This window comes from Branchiostoma floridae, chromosome 2 (assembly GCF_000003815.2).
Source record: "Branchiostoma floridae strain S238N-H82 chromosome 2, Bfl_VNyyK, whole genome shotgun sequence".
In the NCBI taxonomy this organism is placed as follows: Eukaryota; Metazoa; Chordata; class Leptocardii; order Amphioxiformes; family Branchiostomatidae; genus Branchiostoma; species Branchiostoma floridae.
In genome coordinates, this window is record NC_049980.1 from 3,128,130 (window position 1) to 3,149,149 (window position 21,020).

The window sequence follows — 21,020 nt, forward strand, 5'->3', positions numbered from 1 at the left end:
CAGGGAAACTGTCCGGCCGCCCCGCCCGGGGCGCTACTTCCACTGAAGTTCCAGGAGCCCAGGAGGTGGAATCGCCAGAGAAGAAGAGACAAGAGGAGACAGGAGGACGCTTTTTGGTCCAGTACAGATTTGCATGATTTGGAATTAGCCAAACAGAATATCGGCAATTGGTTGGGAGTTGGCAGCGGCAGGAGCGCGCCACGGTGACTCATTTACATAGTGACGTCATGAAAAGAGGTGTTACCTTCATACAATACAATATGAAACAGTCAAGGGGGAGTTCCGTTGATGATGGGAAGGGCTTCACCCAGGGGCGATCCACTAACTAAAAGCTACGGGGCTAAAGTTATCGCTACTACAGTCATGTCTGGTAAAACTGTAGCTACTAGTAGGTAATGTCAAAGGGAGGTCTAAACACATACAGCCATTGTAGTATGGGTGCGGCAAGGAGCTGGAGCAGTTAGAAATAGCCTGTCCCAACTTGAACACTCAATCCTGCAAGAAGAAATGGACTGTCCCCACCTAAACAGTCCCTCTTGCAGGAAGAAATGGACTGTCTCCACCCCTGAACAGTCTCTCCTGCAGCATGAAATGGACTGTCCCCACCTAAATAGAACCCCCAGCAATAAGAAATGAACTAGCCCCACCTGAAAGAGATGAACTAGCCCCACCTGAACAACTCCTCCTTCAGCAAGTTATGAGTAGAGTAACAAATGTTACCTTATTGAACCATACACACCCTCATTGCAACCCCAGCTGTGGTCTGTTATTCCTTTCTTGCAATCATTCATACCAATTGATACGTGCATCCCCCTTTTGAAGTCTTTGACCTCATCATCATGCCCAAGGCCTTGCAATTGCGAAACACAAAGAAATAGCACTAAGACATACCACTGCTCGACTATCCACCCCATGCTGCAGCTTCTGACGACTGAAATAATCTATCTCAGGATTGTTGCCTCCATGAAATGTCATCATGGAGGCTATATTTGCCTCCATGAAATGTCATGGAGGTTATATTTTATCCTGCGTTTGTCTGTGTAAATCAAGAACGGCTGGGTGGATTGGTTTCATACTTGGTGTATTGGTAGGGTGTGATGAAAGCTGGAAATGATTAGATTTTGGGCCCCCTAGCTGCTCCCTTTGGTACTGCAGCACAACTTCCGGTTCTGCTATCTTATATTCTGGACAAGCTATGGTTACGATTTTTAAGTGTTAGATAGCTCTTGTGCTCCGAACTTAATGACATAAGTTTGGGCCCCCTAGCGGCTAGTTTTGGGATGGCAGGGGCATTTTTGTCAAAAACTTCTGAAGACGTTAAGAAAGGAACAACAGATTTTCATGATTTTTGGTATGTAGGTACCTTAGACAATGTTATACAAAATGAAATACTAATTATGCAAAATAGGAGTACATTTGTATAATCAATGAGAATATTCTATCATAACAGTTTTTCTATGTATCTTTTGTAACGGACATCATATCGTCTTGACATTTAGGTGGTAGATAGCTTTCAGTGTCATGACAAAGTGGATCAAGTTTCAGCCCCCTTACATTTAATTTTGGAACTGCAGGGGCATTTTTGTTAAGACATTCCAAAGAGGATAACTGCAGAAAGGATTGACGGATCATTTTAGGCATGCAGGGAGCTTGGGCAAAGATGATTATAATGATATACATGTTATGCAAATGAGCACTTAATTTGTATAACTAATGAGGAGTTTCTTTTACGATTTCGGAGGTTGGCGGACAGCATCATGCTGTAAGGCTACAGTTCTGCTAGGAAACGTAGAACGCGAAACTTAATCAATATAGTGGAAAGCCGTTTACACCAAGTCCTTCTTTCCAACAAACCTATTGGTATCGTCTGTTGCCTCTTTATTTTGGGTAGAATATGTAGTAAACTTTTAGTTTTATACCCCAAAACTATCATTTTTTTTTACCCTTTTTTGATCGAAGCTGCTTGGAAAAAACGAATTTTCCCAGGATAACCTGCCTGGTATCCAAGAGGAGAGAAGAGACTCGGGAGCTATATTATGGCTGGATACCAGGCTAAGGATAACGCCAACGCGGTAGAGAAGCTAAATTCTTCATGTTTGTGTAAAATGAAAATCCATGGATCAAACACGTTCTAACCATAAAATGCATATGATTATCAACCGCGCAAAATTTTAACAGTATTGCTATGTCAAACCAGTTCAGTACTGGAAACGCAAAGCCCAAAGAAGATGGCATATTCCGACGAGGACAACATCTGCTTGACGATATTCAATTCCCTGCAGACTTAATGCGCGATCATAATGAAGACCCTAACCACTTTACCAGACGGCGTAGGGGTGAAAACTGAAATTATTACATCCATGATAAAAACAGCTACCGCAAAAAAAAAAAGAATGTGCATCATTTCGCAATGGAGTACAGATGACATGTCAAACCACATAAGATTGCGGCAAACGGAACATAGAGTTATAGGTGCGAACACTCAACGCATAAAGTGATCACAGGACTCTGTCACTGGAGGTTACCCTCCAGTGACATAGTAATAATGGGCCTCCTAGTGGCGAGTTGTGGTTCTGCAGCGGGGCTTTAAAGTTGGAGGTCAAATTTTCTGCAAATGCCAGGTTCATGATTTTTAAGTCGTTGATAGGTCTCGGGGCAAGGAGTAAGTAAAGTAGGTTTGGGCCCCCTATATATAGCTAGCGGCTTGATTTGAACTGCAGGGGCCAATTTTGTTGCAGACTTTGAAACAGAATAACTCAGGAAAGGGTCAACGGATTGTCAAGATATTTGGAATGTAGATACCTTGAGTGATGGTCTATATATTGAAATGCTAATTATGTTAATCAGGTGCTTATTTGCATAATTAACGACGAAAGGTTACAAATCCCTGCATTTCAGGGTAAGACCTGATTTCAAGGACACTATCTAGCCGCATGTACATGTAGGTTTACGAAAACAAATGGCAGTAGAAATGTACTGTCTAGTAGGTTATGTTATATGTTAACACTCATGTTAACATGTCAATAAGGTTGAGAAAATCTCCTTGCATCCCTGTGTTGGATTTTTTTTCTTCTCTTCTTTGTCCATTTCCTTTTATTCTCTTCCCGTTTTCACCTTTGCCAAGATGGTTATGTTTTTAGTTGTGCCATGGTGCAGCGGTTACAGTGTGGGCCTGCATGTACAGTATGTCGCCAGCATAAATTGAGAGGGTGTGGATTTGAAAAGTACCTGTTGTGGAAAGGCCGTGAGGTTAAGTTCGAAAATAGTTTAGTAATACCTACTGTTTTCTTACGGCATTGAACTAGAATGTGTTTGTTTGTGGACAACATTCCTCAAGGTAATAGTTGGGATGGATATAAAAAATGGAATTTTCAACTGCTACAAACACACATTCATGCAGCCGTTTGCTTTTCGGGTAGGTACTCTTTAGCAATACATGAATGAGAGCTTGAAGTCTTGAATTAAGGCATGATTATCCGGCAAAGGGATGTGTTAGTGGCACTCTAGTTTATTGATGAAATTCATTTAGAGCTCTGTCAAATCGCTCTGCTGCAGCAGTGGCCCCAACTTACTGCAGCTTCGGTGAGAGAATTGAGACAAAGTTACAGTAGACAAAGTGTAGCTCCACAACAACTTGTCCACAAGCACCACATGGGAACAATCTGTTTGATAGACATTGCTGTGTGACATATATTCTGTTGACCACTTGAGGATTTCTGTATATTTATCAAATCAAGATTTTTTCCTCTTGAGAGAAGCTTGGCCCATTTTCCCAATTCTGGAACGGCCAGTAAGAGGTTCCTTCTGTTTTTCACCACAGCTGAGATTGCAGGAAATCACAGATATCTATAAAGTATTTAGAGAATGGTGCAGGGAATCATGGCAGGCACAAAAATGCATGAGAACTCCATGGTAGCCCTGGGCTTGTAAAGAAAAAAAAAGATTCAGAGTGCAGTATACTGTAAAGATGTTCAAATTCATGGAGATTCAATTTTACTGTGACTGTGTGAGGAGAACACAGAATGTTTATAGTATTTTTGAGTTTGTGATCTGATTGCTACATACAGTCCCACACTCTACAGAAATGCAAACTCTGGCTCTTTAATGGACATCCAGAGTGATTTATTAGATAGACCCCCCCCCCTAATTAGAGCCCTTGAATTGGTACTTTAGGCTCAAAACAGTACGATTTTCTGAGAGCCGCACCTGTCCCACGCACCCAAGACCAGGATGGAGAGTATAGGATAAGGTAATGTGAAAATAGAAAACCCCCATCCTTTACCTGGGCGTCTGAAGCATTAAGGAGGGCCTACATGCCTTTTATCGTTAAGCGTTATTGGCCATTTTAATTCACCGTTAATCATTACTTACCTGCTCTAATTCAACGTTAGCCGTTATCGGTATATTCTTCGTGAAGCGTTATTGGTCGTTTTAATTCAACGTTAATCGTTATTTGTTAGGCAGAATTCACCATTAAGCATTACCAATAAATTCTTCGTAACAAGTCACGACATCATGCCAGATAGAGTCCTGGAAATGCGGGAAATAGCGTTTCAAAGGGTCCAGATTTCAAAATTTCCCGGTCTCCCGGCCTTTGGCACTGGACATGGTAAAACATGTTGCGGAAGCGTCACCCTCAAAAAACACTCATACAGATTTTAGTGTCAAATTTAGCTTTGTTTCAGGCAAAATGTACACCCCGAATGCAGAAAATGAAGTTTCTCAGACCTCCCTTGCGACTTGTCGGCATGCGCTCACAACGACATTGGGTGTTAATGGCGTGGGTCGTCGCCACAAATAATTTTTCTCTCTAATAAAACTTTGATGTCATTTATATTAACTTAGCTTCCTTTGCCGGCAAAATTTGTCCTTCAAAATGCAGGAAACGGCGCTTTAGACGGTCCAGATTTTGAAATTTTGCCGGACTTATTTTGCAACGTCTCGCACTTCCGAGCTCGAAATGGTAAAAAATATGTCAGGGGTGGAGAGAAATGCTACTAAGGTAGCTTTGTCTGCTGTCTGAAAAATTTGCCGAAAAATGTAGAAAATTTTTGTTTGCATTTCAGAGGGTTGTGATTTAAAAATTTTCCTCTTGTAGCCATCTAGTTTCATGTAAATGTCCTACACTCAACCCAAGCGCATTTGAGTTGCTGTTTTGAGTTCTTCCGTACGTCTAGATCGATCAGCTTGAATATAGTTAACTTTGAAAGTTGGATGATCAAAAAGCAGGGGGTCTGTCACTGTAGAGATGAAGTTTTACACTTTCAATGGTGCTGCACTCGCGCTAATGGAGCGGTCGCTACGTGACGGAACGGATCCCGACGAAGGCGAGATCTGTCGAGTTGACCCAACATTTCCCAACAAGAGCAAGCTCTCCAGGACGGACCGCGTACAAAAATGGAGCGAAATCAAATCTAAACTGGTCCTGGGTGAGGAATTTGTGGCGCATTGTGACGCCCCAAATCACAGACTTGGTACTCAGTTGAGAACAGTAACGTGTTTTGCACACTACACAAAGTTACAAAGCGATATGTTTCGCAGCATATGCTTCGTTATGTCAAGGAGGTTCTATTCACGAAAATAAGATCCATTTTGTTACATGTAATACAGCCAGGGTAAATCACACACTATATAATCGGTCATTCTGCTTCTTTTGGTTTATTTCATTTGTTAATCTTCTTATAATTACTGTAAGTTCATTTATGTTCGCGAGCACTTAATTTCGCGAGTTTGAGCAAATCGGGAGTTCGCGAGATCTTTGAGTTCGCGAGCGGGTGTTTCAATTATTTTTCAAAAGTTACGATCCGGTACTATGACGGTAGCGAGTGCCCCCCTCCCACCCACACCGCAACACCAGTCATGCCATTTACGCCTTAGAGTTCATAGTTACCCTTCAAACAATGTCTAAAGTTGGTGTACTCAAATAAAAAATGTGTTTCTACCAAGCCACTGTCTCATTGTTGGCTCATTTCGACCTGTTTGGGCCGTGATTTGACGATAGCGAACGGAACGCAACAAGGCCAATGACTTCTGATATGTCGCAATCACATTTGCCGCATAGGCTGACGGGATACCCACGCCAAACACAAGCGACGCGGGCGCCATTTTGAAATATTTTCGGCGTGAAAGACGGCGCAAAGTTTTAAACTTTCAGCGTAATTTGTGGACACAAATTGTACACAAGAAGGTGAAGAGTTTATCCCTCCTATATTTACAGCAGTTCTAACTTAGAATTATGAAACGAATGTATTTTTTTTTCGACATGTAAGCGGAGTTTTGTTGCCACGTTTCTAGTCGTGAATATTTCCCCGCTATTTATTGTTGTAAATCTTAGTTGCTGTAATTCCATAGCCATTACTTGTATTTGTAAAGACCAGTACTACTCAGTTTTATTTTTGTTTTGTTTGTATTTACTTATAGAAATCTAGTTCAACTAGGATAATGTACAAAGTAAATTGTTATCGCAGCCATGTCACGGCGTGTACGTAAGTTTTGTTACTGGTAAACAAAGCCGACATGTTTTTTTAAATTTTCCTCCGGTCGCCAGTGGCACATTTCTATACAATAATGACTCCATGTATCGTATATGTGTTGAATCAACTTTTATTTCGGTTTGAAAAGAATAAATATTCTGTTATCAATTGAGTCTTGTCATTGGTATAAGTTGCTATCATAGTAAACACGTAGTTTCAGAGACTGGATCTTTTGGACGGAGGGTGTGGGGAGGGGGACGATATAATTTGAACATGCATGTTCGCGAGTTGATGACTTCGCGAAGAGAGGTCTCAGCGAAATACGCGAACTTAAAAATCTCGCGAACTTAAATGAACTTACAGTATGCAAACAAAGCTGACAACATACATGTAACTTTGACAAAGACGTGCACATTTTTGAAAGGTTGCTTCTATGTGATGCAAAACCACTTCCAGAATTTGAATACGTCCGTCACCTAACTGTGTAAACACGATAATGTATTCATGGTAAAACAATATGGCAATGGTAACAAAGCTACTTTAGTGGGAATACAACTTAGTGCTTATGTTTCTTTTAGTAACTGAAAGGGGATGGCTAGGTGACTTCTGAATTCAGCAACCAATGTCTTGCCAGGAGAGCACCACGGCAAGTTCAAACGCACCCGTTGCGACAACTGTGGAACGTCGAACTATGTTTGTGTCAGTGGAAATGCTACAGAAGCCTCCACAACGTGTAAAAATTGTGACGAGGAAGTGACTTGGGTTAGCCCTAAGAATGGACACAGATAAATGATCAATGTGATTTTATTGAATTATTCAATTTAGTTGAATTAAAAGTACAGTAGACCCTTCTCTTCCACCATAAGTCACAGGTACTTTTGTGATGAGCCGGCTGTATGGCCTCGTTATAAAGAGGTCACCGATAAGTTAGTATTAGCACTTGTATTGTTATAATCAAATATACTGTATCCATATTTCCTAAGAAGTTGTATACTTACCTATGTTGAGCCAGTAGATGTACTAAATAGTACACAATCCTTTTGCAATGATGTGTGTAAAGTTTAGGGCTTATGTAACATGTGTCACATTATACATTGTTATTTCTGTAAAATATATATGTAGTAAAAACAGCACGTAGTTCTACAACTCACAACTTGGATCTTGTAATAAGGTAAAAAGACGTCTCTAAAGACCCATGTGCAACGGCTGTAGTAAGTTGCCAAATATAACATTACGTTATGTACTCAAGTCGTGTTGTCTGTTGATTCTTCAGTCCGTACTTCTATTCTATATATTACCAGTATTTAAAGGGACCAGCTTACAAAAATACATGCTGCAAACTAAAGGAAGCCCTAGAAAGATTTCCTTTGTAATGTATTGACGGTATCTAACAGCTAGTAATCGACGGACAATAGGTGTGAAATACTCCTCCCTGACCCTCGCGTGCCACCGGTCTGGTGTTAATTGGTTACTCTGCATTTGAAAGAACCGGCTTCATGGGCGTTGACCTCGCTAGAAATCTACTTCATAACATTTAGAGCTAGCCCCCCCCCTCCCGAATTTACCATTAAGCGTTACCGGGCCTCCTGAATTCACCGTTAAGCATTACCATGAACCCCCCATGCAGACCCTCATTAAGGGCTTACATCAGAGTTGCGTTGTGCAAGAGGGCACAAAATCAAAATCCTATGAATGGATTACGATGATATTTGGTTTGTGGGTAGGTGTTGGGAAGACAAAGGTCAAGGTCAATTTTGGGCCTTCTGGTATGTGACCTTGGTACTGCAGCAGAAATTCATTTTTTGGATCTTTTGAAATGGATGCGCTATGGTCTTGATTTTTGGATGGCAGATACTAGCTTGTGACATAAGGCATAAGTGGTGTATATTTGGTCCCCCTACAGTAAGTTGATCAAGGCGACTGCGCGAGACATTCTACCTTACAGAGCAGTGACCACCAATCATGTCTTCCCTATCCTTATAATGCATTTAATGGCAAATAGAAGCTGTCAAAAGTCACCTACCTGACGTTTCGTTCTCGAAAAACTAACATTGAAAGGGTAGCCCGGCTTCTAAAATGTCCATTCTCAACTTTTCGGAACTTTCTGACCACTGGAACACATGTGATTTGCATCCAAACGCAACTCGGTGACCTTTGACCCATTCTGGCACTACAATGACAGCTACATAACAAACTTCTTTCTAGTGTCCAGGCACCCAAAACAGGCTTGAAAGTCTGGTTTTTTCGACATAATAAAAAACCTACAACCCTTACCTGTAGAATACAGCTCCAAGATGCCAACATTTCCAAAGAAAAACACATCTTCTGATACTTTTAAAAATCAATCCTGTGGGGACTCACCGGGGACCTTCTGCGCAGCCGTCAATTAGGGTCATTGCCCTACAGGGTGAATTTCAAAATTAGATTCATTTTGCCTGGTTTTGATGAACAGTTTTTGGGGCGTGTCGCTCTGATAATCACATTGTGGTGGTAGTAGTGACGAAATCCATTTTTATAGGTCGTAAACAGATCATATTGATATTTTTTAGGTCAGATTTGTACTCGGCATGTGCCAAAACCCCTATATGTCAATTCGTTTTCTTGTATATTCATGGAGAAGGAAAATGTGGTGTTTTTGCATATTTAATTAGCTGACTCAGATTTTATTACCCCTGCAACTTAATTATTCAAGATTAATTATCATTTCTTAACTAGACATGTAAATTTCATGGCTATAGTTCAATTCAGAATGTTACAAAACCCAAGTATACCAAGTTTTTTCCTTGTATCTTGTATGATTGCGAAGATATTATTATCTTGCATATTTAATCAGCTGATGAGGAGAAATTACTGCATAACTTTCTGGCCTTTGATGGCCATAACTCTCTAACGGTATGTCCGATTTTTTCGCAATAAAAACCATTCTATTTCTTTCACAAAGACCTATCCAATGATGTCAAGTCTGAAAAGCTGCATGTGAAGAGTTTGAAATTTTTGTGTAATTTGACAGCTATAGACCTTGAAATTTGGCCAACAAATAGCAACATTTGATGACAAAGTATTAATATTTTAGAAATAGATTAGTACATATCTACTAACATTGATGGTTATTTTTTTAAAAGAAATCTTGCTACCTCCTGAGTCCTGACTCCCTTTAAGTTAATAAACATAGCCAGTGCATACAGCTGTTATTTGTATGCAAAATATAGTTGTAACGTGTGCTATATGTTCATTTATCGTTTTGTCGAAAAACATATTTTTACTGATAGTAATGATTGCGCTGAAAAGAGGGTCTCTTCATAGTGGCAGCTCGTGCTACTTAATGTATGATCTGTATCAAGCAGTGACACATTTTTCACATAGTTAAGAAATAAAAATTTGCAAACAGCAAAAAGTTGAGTCTCTGTGTGCTTGTTTAGTAGAAAAGGACCTGAGAAAAACAAATTAAACACCACTATCGTCTGCATTTCCCATGATCCCCCACAGAAGTGACAACGCCATTGTTTTGATACGTACGCTTGCCATGGACCGATCCCGTAGCCCCGCCCCCTGTTCAATCATGTTCTATTTCGAACACCTCCGTCAAAAACAGCGCTTGTCGGACAGAACATGGCCGCCGCCGCTGTTTAGCTGATAATATAACGACTGACTTCTGTTTAGCTTTTTTGACCCTGAAAACCTCTCAGATCGGGCCGAAAAAAATGCGCTGACTTCTTTGTTGAAGGCTTCATCCACTGGGTACAGTCATCTGAGGAGGGGGCTGATATAGTTGTGGTACGCGCGTTATAATTTCAGTCAAAGCGGAAGCGGGAGGCACCGCATATCATTACCTTGTTGTTGGGCAGGAGTGCCCTGTTTCACACATACGGTCGATGCACGTGCACGTGAAAACCAGGGTACATATATCTGTGACAGGGTTTCTGCTGCATTTGTTGCATGCATAACAACTGCATTCATGCTCATGGTAAAGGCGAAATCAAGAAGTAAGCAGCTCAGGCACTCGTGGAGAGGGAGCTTGTACTACACGCCAACTAATGGGACACTTCTACAAAGTCTGCCAGTGCAGAGTCCAGTGTCTTCTACATACCCTGCTCTACACGTGCATCCTGCCCACCATCAATATGTAATGCTATGCAGTGGCTCTCGCTCCCACAATACCTATACTCGGTTGGTGTAGTGTTCAACAAAGAATAGCTTAGCATTTTTCTTTGGCCATTTCTGTTCAACTGGGGCTGTTTTTGACGGAGGTGTTCGAAATAGAATACGGGGTTCCACCTTGTTCTATTTGTTCGATATACGATCGATTGGGATCGGTCCATTGCTGTAACAATCCCTAGCTGAGTGAATGTTCACAACACATAATGTCATGAATTTGGCATGAAATTAGAGCCAAGACAGCCTTCTTTCATATATTGGCTGAAACTGATTTTATCGTTATCAAAAGCATTTGTCGGGAAAAGGTTTGTCACTAAACATTTTAAACGGTCCGCAAATTTCCACATTCTAATGTTCCACGACCAGTTTTTCCATAAGAATACTTTCATTTAGCTTAAGACTGTTTTTCTAAACCTTTGGGTTGATGGGAAACTTTGATAGTTTTGTTTATGCCCGGGTGCGTAATGGTGGCGGGACGCACGACAGCCCTGCGGTGTCCAAGTCTTTTCAGATGGGGGATGCCAACAAACTCCTTGAGAGGGCGGGGCTATGCTATATCCACATAGACTCGATCCGCCCATCCTTGAACTACAGTCAAACCTGTCCAACACGACCACCCGGGGGACCGGAAAAAAGCGGTCGATTTTGACAGGTGGTCGCTGAGAAGAGTATCGACTCAAAACATGCCCGATGCAAAGTATAAAAAGTAAAAAATAGCACACTGCACGCAGGCAAAAAAGCGAGGTCTTTAATGTCAAATACAACGCGCCGCGCGCGCGCACACTGTAAATTGTAAATTTAACCCCAAGCTTTTATCGAGCTTTTATCCGAAACAGTGTTTTAAAGATCAATATTTGTACACTAGCATTTTAGACAATAAGGGAACTTTGATGCTGTCAGTTACCATACAAGCCTTTATGCGTCGCTGTGTTCTTGATCGCCGTATCTGAAATAACTACGGTGTACCTTTCGAATTCGATGCCCGGTACGTCCCGATAGTGTACTTACCCACAGGTAAATGTATAGTACAGTTGGACAAACTCACTCACACAGATCTTTCTTAAAAAGGTATGAGCTACACAGATCTTTCTTAAAAAAAGTATGAGGCTGTATACGTTTCAGCATTCGTTCACTTTATAATGATATAGATTTAAAAAAAAAAAATTCCGCCGCCATCTTTATTCCAAACATAACATCGTAATGGTAGTCAAAATCCGACGCAAACTGGCCGATTTCGGCACAAAATCGCGCTAGTTATAATAAAAAATCGATGAAAACCTCCATTTTAAAAATGATGCGGTCGTTATGGGTCCCAATTTGGGCCGGTCGCGGTCGCGTTGGCCAGGTGGTCGTTGAGAAAAGGTCGCTTAATGCTTACGTCAATGTGAAAAAAAATCGGGACCGAGAAAAAGCGGTCGAAATGGCCAGGTGGTCGCTGAGAAGAGGTGGTCGCTCGGGCAGGTTTGACTGTATTGCATGTCATACAGGAGTGGTTGAAGTACCAGCTTAAGCTACCTGAGGGGGCGGTTGAGGTGAAATAGCAGCATCTACATCTAAATTAAAATTAAGTGTCAGTGGTTAACCTTTTTTTTTCACAGGTATTTCTTAGTAGGGGGTCATCTTTGTAAATGACACAATGGACTCAGAAAACAAGTTCTAATCATATGTTAATCTTGTTCCAAAATTTCCCCGATCTGGAAGGCTAGACTGAAGTCTCCAACTTTGGGTGTGACTGTCTGTCTTCCTTTGTGTGGAAACATAGGCTGGCTTCCTAACAGTATTATCAACTAGAGTTCGGGGACCTCATACCTCCATGAAATATTTATTGCTTTTTTGTGGATGGTATGTATGTTTATAGTCGGTTGTATTTGAGAGTAATGGTTATAAATGTTATGGGAAAGTAGTGGTGTATTTATTTAATGACACAGAGGATGTCCATCTGATTAGTAATTATTAAAATGTGACACTTAATTGTATAATGTGCGTTTAAGAGGTCGACGGCATATGGTAGCGTGGTGTTCCTTAAGCTTGATGTTTGGCATTTAAACTGTCTAAGGTTGTCAGCATTATTGAGGTTCGACTATGTGCCTCAGAGCGGTGTGGTGGGGAAACTCAGAAAGAAGAAGGGATGTGGCCAACTTTAGTCAGATCACAGGTGATTTGATTTTCCACCAATATGTCATAACATCAGCTGCTCACACGGTACAAAAATGAGATGCACACTTTCCTCTGATAGCCCTACATCAACTGTAAGATGAATACTTGGCGCCAACCCCGTCTGCTAAAAAACAAGTACCATTGGCTACGAAAGAGACAACTAACAACTGTCCCTTATCGTAACGAAATCAGAACATCTGTATCGCCCATAAAACTTCTGACACCCAACCCATCTAAGATGAGAGGACTTAATGGCATTTTAATCACCATGTCACTCAAATCAGCAGTACAGTATGTGAGACATCCATACCTGGTAAGCATTACCGTTAAATGTACCTCAACTTCTTACAATTATACTTACACTTCAGATCTCCATGATATCCTAAGCAGACATAGATAAAACTAATTATCATATTAAAAAAACTCGGGGTTCCCCAAACAGCTGTCATACAAATCACCTCACTATCTGCTTGGAGCTAAGCCCATTAACAAACACTTAAAGCACGATGCCTGTTCCAATATATCGCAGATATAGGGGGGATTTCTGATATTATTACATCGATTATAACGACAGATACGGCGCCCAAAATCACATCGATTCGAGCTTTCATCACAGCCCACCAACAAAACAAGTATGAAACCAATCCATCCAGCCGTTCTTGAGTAATCTTGTACACAGACAGAGACACATAACAGAAAACATAACCTCCATGACATTTCATGGAGGTAACTACTGTGCCAACTGTTACAAATATTTCAAACAGTCCTAAGCAGACATAAATAAAACTACTGGGGGTTCCTCAAACAGCTGTCACCTCACCATCTGCTTGCAGCTAAGCCCATTAACAAACACATACAGCACGATGCCTGTACCAATATATCTCAAATATAGGGGTGATTTCTAATATTATTACATCGATTATAATGACAGATACGGCTCCCAAGATCTCATCGATTCGAGCTTTCATCACACCCCACCAACACAACAAGTATGAAACCAATCCATCCAGCCGTTCTTGAGTAATCATCTACACAGACAGAGACACATAACAGAAAATATAACCTCCATTCCATGACATTTCATGGAGGTAATAAGTGTCTATACATGTATATCATCAAGTTTTTATGAAGGAAGACAGCCTATGGGGCTCATCTGGAAAAATAAAACTTTCTTGGGAAGAATATTTTGACACCCTGCTACCATAGCAAAATATATACAGTTTACCTTATAAACTTTCGATTGATTCATATACCTGTATGTTTCAATACAAATTACTAAGTCATGTTAAATTTCTACCCTGCTATAAGACATTACATTTATGGGGTTTGATAGACAAAATGTAAAGAGGGAGAAGAAACAGCCGTCCACCTTTTTTGGGATCGTTGTATAACAGTTACTGCATATTTTTGGCGGCAGGTGGACGACTGTTTTTTCAACAATGATGTTACTCATTTGTATATGAATATCAGGGCTCGAAATACTGGGTGCATGAGCACTCAGGTGCACCCAAATTGGAGCTGTGCACCCAATTATTTTCTGTGGGTGCACAGGGTGCACCCAAATATTTTCTTACGTTTATGTATGTAAAGATATCAAAGTATACAGTATACAATTTTTTACATCATATTCTTGAAATCTAAGTGTTAGAAAGATAATAAAAAATGTCTGTCATGGTACTTGTTTAAGAATTTGATAGCTTGTAACTAAGTTTTATCAATAGGTTAATACTTACATTTAAGTATAAGTGCATCCAAAAAAATTTTTGTGCACCCAATTTTTCAAGCTGGGTGCACCTGAGTGCACCTAATCTCAAAAATGAATTTCGAGCCCTGAATATATATATATTATAATCAATTATAATTTTCTGTACTTTAAGTGATTGTTGCCCGGTTCTGTCGAATCTTATCCTCCTTCTAGGTAAAATATTTATTTTAAAAAACCGTAAACATTCTTTGAATTTCTCAGCAATACTGATTGTTTTCAACCTTTATAAACTAGAACAAAATATTGCAATTAAACAAGGGAAACTACATTAACACAGGGGGTTGGGGTTTTGTACGCGTTAAAAATTTTCGCGTTAAAAATCTGCACGTTAAAATATGCAAATTTGCTGATTCCCTGGGGATTTGAAAACTTTTTTGCAGTTTTAAACTTAAAAAAAGATGGCACAAAATGGAATTACATGTAAGTATCATATTGTTGCATTCTAGAGTACAATATCACTTCCTGTAAATATTCCAGGAATTTTAAAGTAATTTTTAAATGTTAAATTTTAACGCGCTAATAAGGTTGAAATTTGCATGTGAAACAATCTGCTTGAGAAAAAATGAAATGAAGCTTACAGAATGGAGAAAAGCCTCAAGCTGTTATATATTACAATACAAATCTTCATTAGTAATTTTTCCATGTATTTGTGTCAAATTTAAGTGATTTTGAAATATTCTGAATATGCAAATGAACTTATTCCATCCCAAGGGACCTAAAAACCAGGGACTTTCTCAAATCAAAACTTCATGTAATGGATGGAAATTCATATAATGTTAATGGGATCATATTTTTCTGCCTAAGAATTTCTCACTGCACATTTTCTGACATATTTCAAGGACTGCGCAAATTTTTAACGCGCAGAAAACCCGTTCCTAACACAGGGGGAAGTGGGGAAACTTAAATAACTTATTTTCTGTTAAATAGAACCACATATTACAAAAAAGTATAGTAATACACATGTACCATTGAATGGTTACGGGCAATGGGGTTTATGGTAACAACTGTTTATAGTTTTTGCTTTCTTTTTTTTATTGGTTTTACATTGTGTTTAGTTAGATATCCGTAAATGCCATGCTATCCTCTTGTTACCTGCATGTATGCAGGTATGGTTTTCACGGGCGTGGGAAAATTTGGAAGCTGGGGATTTAGAGCGCTGTATCTCGAGAACGGATGGTGCGAGCACAACGATTTTTGGTACGCGGGTTGGGGGTGGTGGCTTGACACTCAGGTTTGATTTTGGGCCTCCTGGCGCTTGAACTTGACATTGCAGGTGGCATTTTTGGTGTTTTGGGGGCACTTTTAGCGCTGTGTGTCCGGAACGATACGCGCGATTGCGACGATTTTTGGTGCATGGGTGGGGGGTTGTTGCCTGTTGCCTAGGATTGACTTTGGGCCTTGTCGCGTTTGAACTTGACCCGGCAGGTCGAATTTTGTGTCCGGGAGGGGTATTTCCGGAGTTATATCTTCTGAACGGTTGGTGCTGGCGCAATGATATTTGGCACATGTGTTGGCGGTGGCTGAATAATTCTCAATTTTGATTTTGGCGCCCTTGGTGCTTGAACTTGACATTTTAGGTTACTTTTTGTGCGGGCACGGGGTGTGCGCTGTATCTCCGGAACGCAAGGTGCCATTGTGTTGCTATTTGGTACGTGAATTGTTTGTGGTGTCTTGGTGGTCAGGTTTGATTTTGGGCCTCCTAGTGCTTGAACTTGATATTGTATAGGTTGACCCTGTTTTTGTGTGGTTGAGGCATCCACCCAATATCTGCTTGGTTGTAAAAACAGATTACGGTTGGGTGTAGAACCATCATCTGGCCTGGGCCACCTTCAATGTATCAGGTTACTTAGTGGCACTGACAGTTTGCCAGATGACGGGAGTGTACAAGATTATATATCTGTTGGTCAGGTATAATTGGAGTTTGCTTATTACTCTTTGTGGTGTTTCTAGAGCTGTATAGTACTGAGTTTTAAGTTCCGGTACAAGTTCCTTTACCCTGTTGGCAATCATGGTTGAACTTGAACTTAAACAGAAGAAGATGCATTTTTCTAATGTGGAGGAGAACTGTATAGAGCGTGGGCATAAGAGAAAGGTACAAACACAATGTATGTGTATGATTTGTCCTGTGTTTCTTTTTGTTTCTTTGGTAATGCCATTTCCATACTGTATACAGGTAACTTGTAGTTTTGGGCTAGTCATATTCGCTTGGTTTTTGGGCCTGCTTAATCTATGGTACAGGCAGGGTTAAGTGGTGGAGGCTTAGCTTTGTTCTGTTTTAAATTCAGTGTCGTTTGTTGCATTTTGTCGCGGCAAATATATGATGAAATTCCCCTTCTAAGCAACTGCTCATTGGTTTGCGGAGATGTTTGCTGGGTGTTTGCTCTGACTACAACAGCTTCTGAACTTTTCAAAGCTTCCATTGCCAGCAGCTTGCCATCTATAAATGGGATTGACAAGGACATTTTTCATAGTAAATTATGCTGTTAAATTTGGCTTAGATACTACAGGAGATTTAGGTTTGGGTTGGATGGATTGAATGAAAATATCATACCACCCTGGGGACTAACTGTTGCTGCTGCATGGAGGCTACCACTATTCATATTGTCTAATGTCTATGGAACTACTATAAAGTATCATTGGTCAAACTATGCAAGTAACCTTCCGATGTCAAGTGAATAACACCCCAGAAATAAATCTTTAATGAATATCATTGGAAGAACACAAACCAAGGAGATTTAGCAGCTGCATTAGGTCAGTACAATGAAATAGGAAGATATTAGGACTGAATATATCATGTGACAGAGTAACTACATGTACATGGGCCATCTGAGACAAAAAAAGGTAGCGTCTCAACAACTTCAAAGTACAGTCAAACCTGCCCGAGCGACCACCTCTTCTCAGCGACCACCTGGCCATTTCGACCGCTTTTTCTCGGTCCCGATTTTTTTTCCTATTGACGTAAGCATTAAGCGACCTTTTCTCAACGACCACCTGGCCAATGCGACCGCGACCAGCCCAAATTGGGCCCCTTAACGACCGCATCATTTTCAAAATCGAGGTTTTCATCGGTTTTTGATGATAACTAGCGCAATTTTGTGCCGAAATCGACCAGTTTGCGTCGGATTTTCACTGCCATTACGATGTTATGTTTAGAATAAAGATTGCGGCGGTCAATGGGTGGGTCAATGGGGCAGTCTACTGTAATAGAAAGATATGTGTAGCTCATACCTTTTAAAGAAAGATCTGTGTGAGTGCTTTTGTCCAACTGTACTCTACATTCACCCTTGGTTAAGTACGCTATTGGGACGTACCGGGCATAGAATTCGAAAGGTGCAACGAAGTTATTTCAGATACGGCGATCAAGAACACAGCGACGCATAAAGGCTTGTATGGTAACTGACAGCATCAAAGTTCCCTTACTGTTTAAAACGTTAGTGTACAAATATCATACTGTATCGTAGAAAAGCTGGGGTTAAATTTACAATTTACAGTGTGCGTGTTGTATTTGACATTAAATACCTCGCTTCTTTGCGTGCGTGCAGTGTGCTTGCTATTTGCCATTAAACACAACGGAAACCGTTATACTTTGCATAGGGCATGTCTTGAGTCGATACTCTTCTCAGCGACCACCTGTCCAAATCGACCGTTTTTGTCCGGTCCCCCGGGTGGTCGTCTTGGGCAGGTTTGACTGTACTGTGGTTGGTTACATACTTAAGAAATCTAAAATAAGTAAAGTTCATCCATGTCCAAACTTACAAATTCAGAAAATGGAATTTCAGACTTTTGCATGGTGCACAACCAACACGGTAAAAAGCTAATTTTTCCAACCACGTACCACAGACAAAAAGGCAAAAATACACAATAGGTCTACAGAAACCCAATACATTTCATGCAGGCCTGAGGTCTACGAACTCTTGTTGTTTTTGTGTTTGAGTTACCCGCCCGCTGTGCCCCTTTGTTTCGCCCCGTTAAATCCTGTATTGTTTCGCCCCGTTAAATCCTGTAGCGCCAAATTGTTTACTGCCCGGCGCGGTGCCCCTCTGATCAGATGTTTCTAGCGCTGGTTAGCGGGATTTTCTATGCTAATGAGCCACGCCATGACGTCAGAGCCTTCGGCTGCCCCCCGAGCCAGCCCGAAGCCTTGTCGGCAAGAGGCGAAGTGGGTCAGGTTTCCGACGATCTCCTTATTTGGGGAATCGACAGGCATGCGATTACATCATCTTTTGATAGAAGGCAAAATGGCAGACAGTTTGATATGTTTATCTTTGCCGTACGACAAACATGGGCCACTTTAGGCCTAGTTTCGCGGATCGAGGTCTGTTTTCCTGTGATAGAATTATGAATTTTCACATGTATTTTTAGATGGCTACTAAAAAAATATGACATTTTTCTTCATTTAGCTGATATTTTTTCGTAACTGTTGAGGATGTGCTCGGTAAAATGGCGTGTTCTCTGTTGGTCGAACCTTGCTCATTTTTGTCGAACCATCCGTGTTTTAGAGGATACATCGGGCCTGGAATAAGGTGAAGGTAAGGCGGGAAAGCATAGTTTTGCATGGTTTTCGTTACGATCGGGTCTTCGTATATAAATTCTTGAGTTCTCCAGGCATTTTAACTTTGTATTTGTATCGATTTATGAAATATGAGTCAGGTTTTTCACAGTCATCATTAGTTGTAGGAATATTACCAGCAATTAAAAGTTGGTTTTCGTAGACTTTGCCTTAGGCTTAGCCAGTACCCGAGCGGCATCGCCGCTGTATGTATTCCGAAGGTACTCTTCTGTCATTTCAACATCGTCAACAAAATCGCAAAAATCAGACAGCTACACACAATGTTTGTATCCCCAGGCTGCACCACCATGAAAATGACCACAAAACAAAGGGAAAACAAAAGCTCACGCGGGTTAGATGAATGCTCAGGGGTGTCGTTGACACTTGCGTGTAAATTACTCTGTTAACACCCGCCATGAACATCCGAACAAAGAAAGTAATCTGTACTCTCTCCTTCTGATAAAAGCTCCTTGCTTTAAAAAAAAACTTCGCGGCCCAAGTCTTTACCAAGCCTGACTGGAGACTTTTGCCAAAATAGTGCAATGATCTTCTTTTTGTCATAGTTTTTAACAAAAATGGGACTTGAATGACTCATTCATTTCAGTCTCTGCACTTTGAGACTTGACCTCATCATGATAATTATGAGTGAGAACACTGCTCAGTCATTGTTTACCTGTTATGGTAAAGTGGCACGGTGACTGTCACTATGTTCATGATTAATTCATCACACTGGAAAGTCAATGTAAACAATAGAGCTCAAGAAAAGATGTGCTGCAGCCACGTAAGGAGAGGCAAAGCCAGCTGGTCCAATGTTTACAAAATTGCACTCCTGCAAAAGGACCACAAGAAACTTATCACATTACAGGAAATTTGCAAATATTTTCAAGGTGAAGGTGACCTTGGCCAAGACTGCACTCCTGCCAACATATCAGCATGGGCACATACCAGCAGTTTTCAACTCAAGTCACACTTGTAGGTTAGTTGTGGTATTACCTGGATCCTACACTATGCTAAGAGGCAAAAAAGTATTGAAATGCTTAATGTTTTGTAAAATAATTCTTAATTTAAGACATCCTTCCATACAAGGTAGAGTTTTTCAAACATACCCAAATTAAAAATCGTGGCAAGTCTGGTCCACTTACACTTTACATCACCTCAGTCTATAATTCATTTTTTTTCATGGAAGCTTTAACCCGCAGGTTGCTTTGTGTCTGCACTTACCTTGAAGTACCCATGGTTGTAGATGTCTCTGTTTTGCTGCAGATCTTTCTGTAGTCTCTGTCTGGCAGCTTGGATCTCTCTTTCCTTCTCCTTCTCCTCAAGTTTAGCCCAAAAGTCTCGATCTTGTCGGAGCTTGGAAGCGCTGTGTGACTTGGGCATAGCAGTGAGGGGCCCATTCAGCATCCTGACGTCCGGTTCAGAGTGACCGTGTGGGCAGATCTGGTCAGACAGCGAGGACATGGTGGTAATGACGTGTGCAGGCAGCGCTGGTAGACTGGGGCAGTTTTCAGCATAGTGCAGCTAGCCGGCTGTCCCTCTCTCTCTCCACTGATGGCCTGCTCAGGCTGGATTGATTAGGGAGGGCACAGTAGGGGTGACCCTATTGAATTACAGGGTTGGCTAGTGCAATTCTTGAGATGGCAAAAAGAAGTCAATATACTGGTTCATGGAGTCTTTCCCTAAAATTTCAAACATTCCACAAAAAATATATGGCTTTATATGGCTAAAGAGGTTAAGATCACATAGGACGTCGTTTACTTGATAAAAAATAAGAACATTGAGACTGATTGGTCAAAACATCAAATACTACATACATATTAACATAGCATACTGCACATTGTACATTGTATACCATAAAAATAACAATAACACTAGAGTTCGGCGACCTCATACCTCCATGAAAATTTAGAGCTTTTGTAAA

At 40.8% G+C, this 21,020-nt stretch overlaps 1 protein-coding gene across 5 annotated transcripts in view; it reads right to left on the minus strand.

The window, feature by feature from the left end:
* LOC118409678 (transforming growth factor beta-1-induced transcript 1 protein-like) overlaps positions 1–21,020 on the minus strand; it is an 81,997-nt gene that overhangs the window by 32,194 nt on the left and 28,783 nt on the right. For 4 of the 5 annotated variants that reach the window (XM_035810872.1, XM_035810871.1, XM_035810873.1 and 1 more), the window contains one exon: positions 20,321–20,664. In XM_035810872.1, coding sequence (XP_035666765.1) covers positions 20,321–20,560 — 240 coding nt within the window. In that variant the 5' untranslated portion in view covers positions 20,561–20,664. Of the gene's footprint in view, positions 1–20,320; positions 20,700–21,020 lie in introns of those variants that run through there. The other variant, XM_035810869.1, reaches the window with a different exon arrangement.